A 10,842-nucleotide genomic window follows, 5' to 3' on the forward strand; every position below is an offset into this window, starting at 1 on the left:
ACTCACAAAAAAGGTTTAGGAGGGCATTTCTAGGGGCTCCAATCTAAGATTACTGGGGTGATCAATCAATCAATGAAACAACGATTATTCATTTGTCAACTTCTCTGTACTCATTCATTAGTTAAACATGGATTAATCATTAACTATGTGTCTGACTCCAAGTTAGGTACTGGCAATACAAAGAAAAAAAGGTGCTGCCCTTTCCCAGAAGGATCTCCCAACGTAGTCGGTTTTAACGGGAGAGTGAAATCAGCTTTTAAAATGCACGAATCGGTGTTTTCCTCCTCAGTGCCTACTGTCATTTCTCCCATAATTCTCTGTGCCCTAAGTTTTATAACTTGGTTTTAATATAATATAATGTTAAACTACTATAATGATAACAATAATGCAGCTACCAGTTTCAACATGCACTTTTTAATCATCTTCCAATACAACCCTGGGAAGTATTGTTATTCTGATTTTACAGAGGAGGAAACTGAGGCTCAGAGAGTAGTTACAGCTACTAAGTGAGCAATCTACGACTGGATTTAATCCAGGTCTGGCTGACTCTGGAGCACCTGTTTTGTCAGAAATAAGCAGAAAAAGGTGGCCCAAGACTTCTGTTTCTGCTTTGAATCCCACAACAGAGAGGTCTGGGAACACTGCAGGGGGTGGATAAATGCTGTTAAAGAATGAAGAGGAAAGGAAGCAATCAGTGAATCTTTCAATCAGTGAAAGAGTGAAAAGGCAACCTGTAGAATGGGAGAAAATGCTTGCAAATCATATATCTGATAAGGGGCTGCTATCCAGAATACCTAAATAACTCCTACAACTCAACAACCACAGAAAATAATCTGATTAAAAATGGGCAATGAACTTGAACAGACGTTTCTCCAAAGTAGCTATATAAATGAACAATAGGCACATGAAAAGATGCTCAATATCACTAAGCATGAGAGAAAAGCAAATCCAAACTACAATGAGGTATCACCTCACACTCATTTGGCTAGCCACTATAAAAAAATTAATTAAATAACAAGTGTTGGTAGGATGTGGAGAAATTGGAACCCTTGTGTACCGCTGGTGGGAATGTAAGATGGTGCAGCCACTATGGAAACCAGTATGGAGGTTCTTCAAAAATTTAAAAATAGAAGTACCATATGATTCAGTAATCACACTTTTGGATATAAATCCCAAAGAATCGAAAGCAGGATCTTGAAGAGATATTTGCATACCCATGTTCATCGCGATATTATTTACAATAGCCGAGAGGTGGAGGCAGCCCAAATACCTATCAAGGGATGAATGGATAAAGAAAATATGGTATATGCATAGAATGGAATATTATTCAGCCTTAAAAAAGAAAAGAATTCAGTCATATGTTACAACATGGATAAACTTCTAGGACACTATGCTAAGTGAAATACACCAGCTACGAAAAGACCAAGACTGTATGATTCCACTTACATGAAGTATCTTAAGTAGCCAAACTCATGGAAACAGAAATTAGAATGGTGGTGGCCAGAGGCTGGGGGGAGGGGAAAATGTGGGAGTTTTCTATGGCTATAGTTTCAGCTTTGCAAGAAGAAAAAATTCTAGAGATCTCTTACATAATACGATTATAGTTAACACTTCTGAACTGCACACTTAAAAATGTGTAATATGGTAGATTTTATGTGTTTTCTACCACAGTTAAAAAAAAAAAAGAATTAAGAGGAGGGCAGCCTCATGATCTGCTGTTCACGTCTGGACTTATTTAGCTAAAATCGAGCCTTGCCAGCATTTTCATCCAATGACAGAGCCTCAAGAATCCCAACTTTCCTTTACTCATGATAGGAGTGGCCTCGTGGCTCCGCCAGGTGTCGCCCTCGTTGGGGCCACCCTCATCCCGCCCACAGCCCCGCCCACAGCCCCGCCCACCGCCAAGCTTCCTCCAATCGCGGCCCTGGCCCCGCCCCCTGCCGAGCCTCTTTCCTGCATCCGGGGCTAGGTGGGCTGGCTCTGGACCCGGAGAGGCATGGAGGTCCACGGCGAGCTCCAGGCCAGCCCGAGCAGTACGTCGTCCGCCCCGGACAACTCCGGGGTCTCGGTGTCCAAGGAGCTGCTGACTGCGGGGAGCGGCGGCCGCGGAGGTGACGGGCGGGAGGCGGCGGCGGGGGGCGCGCACGTGCGGCGGCGGCGGGCCGCTCCCTGTCGTGGCCGTGCACCACGAGAGGGGCCCCGGGGGTGACCGCGGGGCCCCAGCGTGCCCGCCGCCGCGGGGGGTGACGGTGGGGGCACGGAAGGGTGGGGGCCAGGCACCCGGCCGCGGCCCCGGGGTTGGTTCTTATATTCTGCATGGTGGTGGGCGCGCACTGTGCCGAGCGCCACAGCAAGACATCTCCTCTAAAGAGAAGGCCTTAGGGTCGGCGGTCTGGGTCAAGCAGGTGCCCGGTAGTGGGGGCAGATGAATATTATGGATTAATACCCCCCCCCCCCACCATTCCCACCCCACCCCCGATGCTCACAGAACCAGCGGCCCTTCGTGTCGCTCTCTTGTAGAGGGAGGCATGGGTCCAGGAGATCCACATAGGATTTCAGACACTATAATAGAAAATTTAAAAGCATCGGTTCGAATCCCAGCTCCACGAGTAGTTAGCTGTGGGCCTTTGGGGGAGTTGTTTACGTTCTCCACGCCTCAGTGTTCACCTTTGGAAATGGAGCTCGTGGTACGTATGGAATTTTTGTGAGGAGGAGAATGCGCTTGAGGGCTTGGGCATGTTCTCCGTGAATGTTTGCTTGAAGAAGTTTCTAGGAGAACCCAGAGCATCCAAAGGAGTTAGAATAATAGTAGCCAAAGCTTGTGTAGTGCTTAGTCTGCCCCAGGAATTAATTAACTCGTTTAAGCCTCATAACAACCCTGTGCAGAAGGTTCTGTTATCTCCACTTTATAGATGAGGAAACTGAGTCATGGTGTGTCATACAGATAAGTAATTTGCCAGAGATCATTTGGCTGGAAAGTGGCAAAATTGGGATTCGAATCCCATCAGTCTGGCTCCAGAGTCCATGCTCTTTACGCTAATCCCATTGCTAGGCCTAAAGTCGCTAAGTCATGAATGTTTGTTAGCTCTGCTTTGTGGGTGGACAGGATTTTTGTACCAGAGTGAAAAGATTTTGCAAGTGTTGGGAACAAGGTGTGCAAAGCCTTGAGTTTTGAAAGACAAGTCTTATTCTCTGAGCTCTGATGGGCCTGCCGATTGGGTTGATTTGAGGAGAAGTGAAGGACGAGCTGAGAAGGTGGAGTAGGGGGACAGAATTTCTCCCAAGGCTGTTTTGTGTAGGTTGGGCATCTTTACTGAAGGGGAAGTAACCAGGCAGGCATGTTTTAGAAATGAAGAAACAAATGCTCAGGGAGGTTCGGTAATTTGCTCAAAGTAACGCAGCTGGTAACCGTCTCCATCACTTAGCCATTATTGTGCTCGGTACCGCTTCCTCTGTTCCGTCATTGCAGACCCGCTCTTGTCAAGGATGGGTTTCTAATGTAGATCAGAAGGTGCAGTTTAGTGTCACTTCTTACTCAGCATCAGTGACACAGAGATGTATGAGACAGGCTTAAGAGAGGGGAGATGGATGTACATAAGGAACTGAAATGTAATGGAACTTGGAGTGCATCTTTTTTTCAAAACATCTTGGGAAATGAGGAATGATTTAAGACTTGAAAGTGGTCCTGGAAAGCCTGCTGATGGGCCCCTATTTCTTTACGCTATAGTGGATTAAATGTGTGTGTGCTTTCAGGTATTTGGGACAGGTTGCTCATCAACTCCAAGCCTGATTCCAAAAAGACTTCCACTCTTCAAACAGTTCGGATAGAGAGGAGTCCCTGTAAGTACCCTTCCGTCTCTCTCTCTTCCTCTCTCTCAAGAACTCACTCTGATGTTAAATTCGGCCTAGTTAAGCAGTTATTTGATGGGACAGTCTCTGCCTTGATGGTCAGATATCAAACCACAAAGAGTCCGGCAGAGCAGGTCTTACTTGTCACTTACATTGTGAGGTCAGCGCACAAGGATGGAATTCCTTACATTGTTTCCCTGCTTTCAGAGGATGAGTTTTCCCAGAAAAACTCTTCATGGGATGAATTTTTGGAAATCAAAAACAATTATTGTTATCTCTATGGGAAATTTTTTTTAGGGGTTACTGAGCTCCAAATGTAATACACAAGTTTGGGAAAACCCCACCACATCCCGTTAAATGGGACACAGTTTCTTAAATGGCAAATGTTACTTATAATACTAAATCATGGGGCCAGTTCTCTTCATTAATTACTCTAGAATATTGCTGTTCTGCACACTTGTAAATATATCCCACACTCAGACTTTGTTCCTATAGCATTCATGTAATACACACCATCTGTGTAATTCACTCTTCATTTTTTAAAAAAATAAAGACAAGAATTCAGTGAAAACAATGTAAATGATGCATGAGATTCTGTCTGTAAACTAAGAAATCATGAGTATTCTGACAGCGGAACTTAACCACAGGATGCATTAAATTTGCAGCAGGTAAAATGACCACATGGGGGCTGTCCATTCAAATACAAGTTCTTGTGTTGACATAGCTTTTCATTTTGGTAGGGTACATACCTAGGAGTGGAATTGTTTGGTCAAATGGAAAGTGTATTTTTTTGTAAAGATGAAATTGCCAAACTATTTTCCAAAGTTGGGTATACCATTTTGCATTCCCACCAGCCAGGTACCACACCCGGTGTGGTCTGTCTTTTTAATTTCAGCCATTATAGTGTGTATGTAGTGGTATCGCATTGTAATCTTAATTTCTTTTTCCCTAATGACTAATGATGTTGGATGTCTTTTCATGTGCTGTTCACCGTTTATGTGTCTTTGGTAAAGTGTTCAAATCTTTAGCCCATTTTAAAAATCAGGTTATCCCATTAAAAACAACATTTTTTGTAGTGCAGGCCTGCTGGTGATGAATTCACCGGCCTTTATATGTCTGAGAAAGTATTCATAGTGTTTTGGGTTTTGAAAGATGTTTTCAATGGATATAGAATTCTAGGTTGACAGGTTTTTAAACTTCATTTTTTTCATCTTTCACTAATTAGATGTTGCTTTGCTGTCTTCCAACTTGCATTGTTTCTGATGAGAAGTCTGATGTCATTCTTATCTTTGTCATGTATATAATATTTCCTTTTCTCTCTGGCTCCTTTAAGATTTTCTTCTTTATCTCTGTTTTTCACCGATTGGATGGTAATGTGTCTTGTTGTAGTTTTCTTTGTGGTTCTTGAGCTGGGGGTTTGTTGAATTTCCTGGATCTGTGAGCTTATAGTTTTCATCAAATTTGGGAAACTTTTGGTCATTTTTTTCTTCAGATATTTTTTTCTGTTCACCCTTCTCTCTTAGCTTTCCTGCAGGGACTCCAGTTACACTTAATTTTGCTACTTGAAGTTGTCCCACAGCTCGCTGATGCTTGGTTTTGTTTTGTTGGGGTTTTTTTCAGTCTTATTTTGTGTGTGTTTCATTTTGGGCAGTTTTTATTGCTGTGTCCCCAAGTTCACTAATGTTTTCTCCTCTGTTGTCTAGTCTGCTGTTTAATCCCATCCAGTTTATTTTTCAAGCCAGATATTGTAGTTTCCATCTCTAGAAGTCCAATTTGAGTCTTTTTTTTTTTTTCACTCGAGGAAGATTCTCCCTGTGAACATCTGTGCCAGTTTTCATCTGTTTTTTTATTTTTATTTTTTTTGAGGAAGATTAGCCCTGAGCTAACATCTGCCGCCAATCCTCCTCTTTTCGCTGAGGAAGACTGGCCCTGAGCTAACATCTGTGCCCATCTTCCTCTACTTTATATGTGGGATGCCTACCACAGCATGGTGTGCTAAGCGGTCCCATGTCTGTACCCAGGATCCAAAACAGTGAACCCCAGGCTGCTGAAGCAGAACGTGTGAACTTAACCACTGCGCCACCGGGCTAGCCTCCAGTTTTCCTCTATTTTGTGTGTGGGTTGTTGCCACTGCATGGCCACCACTGAGTGGTGTAGGTCTGTGTCTGGGAACTGAACCCGGGCCACTGAAATGGAGCGTGTCAAACTTGACCACTAGGCCATGGGGCCAGCCCCCAATTGAGTCTTTTTTTAATATCTTTCATTTCTTTCCTCTTTGTGACCATGCTCTTCTCTGCTTCCTTGAATATGTGGAGTGTATTTATAATGGTTGTTTTAACATTCTTATTGGTGGTTCTGTCGTCTGTGTCATTCCTGGATCTATTTCTATTGATTTTTTTCCTACTGTCTGTGGATTATATTTTCCTGCTTATTTGCATGCTTGGTAATTCTTACTGGATGCTGACATTTTGAATTCCGTGCTGTTGTGTGCCGGATATTGTTTTATTCTGTTTAGGAGAACTAGAGCTGGCCTGGCTTCGGGTTTAGCATGTCCCCTTCACAGTACGCAGAAATAGCTGGCTTCTCAGCATCGTGGTTCATGCTACACATGAAGGTACCTGTGTGCTCCACGTGATTCATTAAAAACCAAAGCAGAGCAAAATCGCCTGATCCTCCGTCTGTGGTAGTAGATTTCAGTCTGCAGACACAGAAGTACCTTTATTTTTATCAGTAATTTCTCTTTCTATGTGTCTGAAAGGGCACGAGGGCTAACATTTACTCACTGCTTAGTATGTACTAGACATTGGGTGGGACTTTGTACGTATGTGACCTCGTTTAACCCTTCTAGGAGCAGTATTTTACAATTAAAAGTCCATTTTTTTGACTTTTGCTATCATTTTCTTCCTCCACACTCTGGACATTTTAGTCATCTGTTGTGTAGCTGTGTTAGTGACTTAACAAGTTTAGAGAACTCATCATACACACAGTTATGTGCTTGGCCCCTTTTGAGAGACAGAGAAATTAGATATCCCTTGTTTGCTGACTCTCTTGTACTTAGCACAGTGCCATTTACAGATGAGTAAACTGAGATTTCGAGGGGTTAGATTAAATGTATTAGTTAGGACTCCTGTGATTTTAAATGACTGAAACCACACTCAGATTGCCTTAAGTGAAAAAAAAAAATTATGTTGGCTCCTTTTATTGGAAAGAATGATTTCAGACACATCTGCATCCATGTGCTCAGTGTCGTCAGGGGTCTGCTGCTCTGTACCCCTTAGCTCTGCTTTCCTGAGTGTTGGCATCATCTACAGTGGGCTCTTTCCCCCCGTGTGGCCAGCTGGCCAGTTTATCAGCAGCTCCAGACTTACGCACAGCAGCTCACTCAGCCAGTCGCTCACTCAGAAGGAAGGGTGTCTTTCTCAACAGTCAGACCATGTCCCAGGGTGATCTTGCATTGGCCTGACTAGATCACGGTGTCACTGTATATGCCACTGAACCAAATCATGGTGTCCAAGGTTGTGGAAGATGTAGGCACCCATGGGGTGAGGGACAGGAGTGACTGAGAGTGACAGAGCTTAAAACGAAAGTCAGGGTTATGTTATCAGATGAAAGGGGAACAGATGTTGGGCAGGTAAAAAACCCACTACTTAATTAACATGCCCACGGTGATTCCAGTAGAGGAAGAGGTGGAACTAGGATTCTGCTGATAACCTTGTCAGGCTGCCCCGCAGCCCGGTGCCCTTCACTCTTAGGTCATGCTGCCTCCTTACTCAGTTACTGTTTGTTGGATGCCAGCCTTCCAGGAGGTTACAGTTCTGGGCATATATGAAAAACACAAATGAAACATTGGGAAATAGTTAATTGCTAAATTGTGAGGTCCTGTGGATGGAGGTTTTTAAAATGGAAAAAACTAGAAAGATTTTTTAATTATAATTATTGTCATTATTATTACCATTACATTCAGAAGTGTCTTACAGGAAATTCCGGGTTTTAAAATTTGAGTGGCCAAATACTAACATGAATCTTGATGAACTGTATTTTTCCTCCTTAGTGTTGGACCAAGTACAGACCTTTCTCCCACAGATGGCTCAGGCAAATGAAAAGCTAAGAAAAGCAATGGCAGCTGCACCACCTGGTCGTTTCAACATTGAAAATATCGATGGGACTCTTGGAAAAGTTATACAAATGGTAACTCTGCTTTGTTTTAATTTCATAAAATAAAATTACCCGTGTGCCTCGTCACTTAAAAAACGAGAGAGCTGTTCCATTTTAATTCCAAGTGTTGTTTTCCTTCCTGGGAAGTCAGCTGGCGTTTCCAGTGCAGTGTAGGTACTGGGTCATTTTATGTGAGGATTTTAGAGGTCAGTAAGCTTCCCTGGGCCCAGTGGAGGGATGTCGTAAATACAGAATCTTGGGAGGGTTTGTTCAAATCAGATACTACATTTGTTATCTGGGAGCATTAATTTACTAAATGATTTTTTTTTCTACCACTTAAAAATATAAAAACCATTCTTAGTTCATGAGCTAAACAAAAACAGGCAGAGGGCTGGTTTGGGGCTACAGGCCGTAATTTGCCAACCCCTGCTAAAAAACTAAGAATTTTGTTGCTGTTGTTTTTGGGTCTGGTACCTAGTGTGGTGCCCGGCTCATGTTAGTATTGGTTGAATGAATCTTGTTGAGTGTATTCAGGATATATCGAATTGGTTGGGGGCACTTTTTAGATTTGTAGTAAATGTAAATCATTATATTGGACTCTGGGAACTAAAAGAATAAAAGTGCCATATTGTATTCAAAACATTTCTTGTCCTTTGTGCTTAAATATTTGTGCTAAATGTTGGTTGTTCCCAAATGTTGTTTTTACAACTTTTTGGGGAACCGCCCTGAAATAAATTTCCCACGTGATGCTTTTTGCAGGATGTGGCCTTGTTTGAGATGAATCAATCTGATTCAAAAGAAGGGGACAGTTCAGAAGAGAATTCACAAGACAGTTCAGAGGACAGTTCCGATTCCGAGGATGAAGAGGACAGCTCTGAAGTCACCGTAGATAACATTAAGCTTCCTCATTCAGAAGACGGAAAAGGCAAGATAGAGGTTTTGGACAATCCGGCCTGTGAGAAAAAGAAATAGTGAAATAAATGATCTAAGAGTCAGGTGATCTCTGCCTGCTAATTCTGTGAAAAAGAAGGTGGCTCACTCATTATTTTGCATTTCAGGTATCTGTGGTGCTTTTATGTAATACTGGATCTATTTTGTTTCTTGGAGAAACAGAAGCTGCCTTTTAAAGAGTTGGCGAGGTACCATTTGGGGATGTCTAAGAGTAGACTGTGTTTGATCTCCTGCTAAAGGGATTTAGTTTAGAAAGCTTAGCTTTACGTCTGGTGGTGAGTAAATCTGTTGGCATCTTTTTTCTTCAGCATAGACTTCAGAAATATCAAACTCGTTTTAAGATAAAAACACAAATCACCTGTTTGTTTTTGTTTTAAATTATCCTCTTGGATAAAACAAACTGGGATTTTCTTTAGGTTATTATAAAGTCCAATTTATTTCTCACCATCAAAATGCGTTCAATGAGGAAGAACTTTTTTTAAGAGAGATTTTTCACAAAGAAAAGAATTACTTATATTTAGCTTTCCTCAGGCAGATCTACTTTCATTTAAAAAAAATATTCCTTTCTGGTTTGAGCTGGAAAACTGGTGCTCTGTGGCTTAATCACTGTTGGTGTCTCTGCAGCCACTCAGTGTGTGTAGAATTTACTGGTTGGAAAAATTTGTGGGTTTTTCGGTTTGGTTTTTTCTTTTCTTTTTTTCATAAAGCAAGTTTTTTTTGTTTCAGCTATTAAAACTATTCTGCACAGTTGCCCATGGTTTGAAACCTATCAAATGTAGACAATAAGGGACACCACAGGAAAATTAGGGCGCAGTACCAAAAAAGGTCACAGCTGGTTTTCCCTGTCAAAGGTCAGACTGATCCTATGCTGGAGTCACCTTTCTGCCTCATTCTTGACCTTATTAAATTTGTTTCACATCTGCCACGGGACTGGCATTGCTCAGGGTGTAGACCCAAGAATTTAAAGGATTATCTCTGAGTGGGTTGAGCTGATGGAATTTCGTCCCCTAATGTTTTGGAGCTCTCTTTTAACTATTTTTCCCTACTCCTCACATTAACCCAAGACATCTTGTCAATACTCAGAAGATAATTCTCAAAGTTCTTTCTGGTATTTCCCATGGGAAATTGGAACCAGCTCTTCCAAGCTGTGCCTCACTAATTATATGAAGAAATGAGCCAGTCTGGAAACAAGATTTCTCTGCTGGAAAGGGCATTATGCTATACTTTGTAGCGCCAAACACAACTGTGATGTATTTGTTGGTGTAAATATTTAAAGATCGTCTTCTACCAGATAATATTACATTATATTGTGGGAAGAATTGCATTTGTCTGGTTCATTACTTAGCCTGGTGCGTGGTACATGGTAGGCACTGAATAATGTTAATAAACGAATTAACAGGTGTATGAGGGCGTATGGGACATTGTGAGCCATGGTAGGCTGCTCCAGACGGGCATGTGAAGGTGTAACTTCACAGGAAATAACAGTAGAAATAGACTGAGTGATCAGTGAAAGAGGCCAGTCAGTCTATGAACACATACTAGTATGTAGGACTTTAGTATTTTTCTCCTGCCACGCCTATCTCATATAGTACAACTAGGCTTCCTGTACAGTAAAGGAAGTCAACTAAATTCAGGTCCTCTGGACATTCAACACAGGCGAAATGGGAAAACCAGAAATGTAATATATGATAAGGATGTCATTTTAAGTAAGTATAAAATGGATGAATTACTTAATATACAATGTCAGAACTGGCTGTTTCAAACCAGATTAGATTCTAGCTGCATACCATGTGCTAAGATAAATTATATGTGGATTAAAAATTTAAATATAAAGAAAGAAAATTATGAGTTTCATACTAAAATAAAGGTGAATATTTACTGATGAAA

The 10,842-nt window shown here is 41.8% G+C and overlaps 1 protein-coding gene across 1 annotated transcript; it reads left to right on the forward strand.

The window, feature by feature from the left end:
- The first annotated feature begins 1,932 nt into the window (after positions 1–1,932).
- NOPCHAP1 (NOP protein chaperone 1) lies at positions 1,933–10,842 on the forward strand. The gene is made up of 4 exons (XM_044746370.2): positions 1,933–2,111; positions 3,754–3,840; positions 7,901–8,037; positions 8,764–10,842. The coding sequence occupies exons 1-4, from the start codon at positions 1,997–1,999 to the stop codon at positions 8,974–8,976; spliced, it is 552 nt and encodes a 183-aa protein (XP_044602305.2). The 5' UTR covers positions 1,933–1,996; the 3' UTR covers positions 8,977–10,842.

The sequence above is a fragment of the Equus asinus genome, chromosome 4 (genome assembly GCF_041296235.1).
Source record: "Equus asinus isolate D_3611 breed Donkey chromosome 4, EquAss-T2T_v2, whole genome shotgun sequence".
NCBI lineage: Eukaryota > Metazoa > Chordata > Mammalia > Perissodactyla > Equidae > Equus > Equus asinus.

What these genes read in the sequence shown, in the direction of transcription:
- NOPCHAP1 (XM_044746370.2), top strand. Translation starts at nt 1,997, where the DNA reads ATGGAGGTCCACGGCGAGCTCCAGGCCAGCCCGAGCAGTACGTCGTCC. An exon ending in GGGGAGCGGCGGCCGCGGAG is followed by an intron (nt 2,112 to 3,753) that starts GTGACGGGCGGG and finishes GTGTGCTTTCAG; the next exon opens with GTATTTGGGACAGGTTGCTC. An exon ending in TTGGAAAAGTTATACAAATG is followed by an intron (nt 8,038 to 8,763) that starts GTAACTCTGCTT and finishes TGCTTTTTGCAG; the next exon opens with GATGTGGCCTTGTTTGAGAT.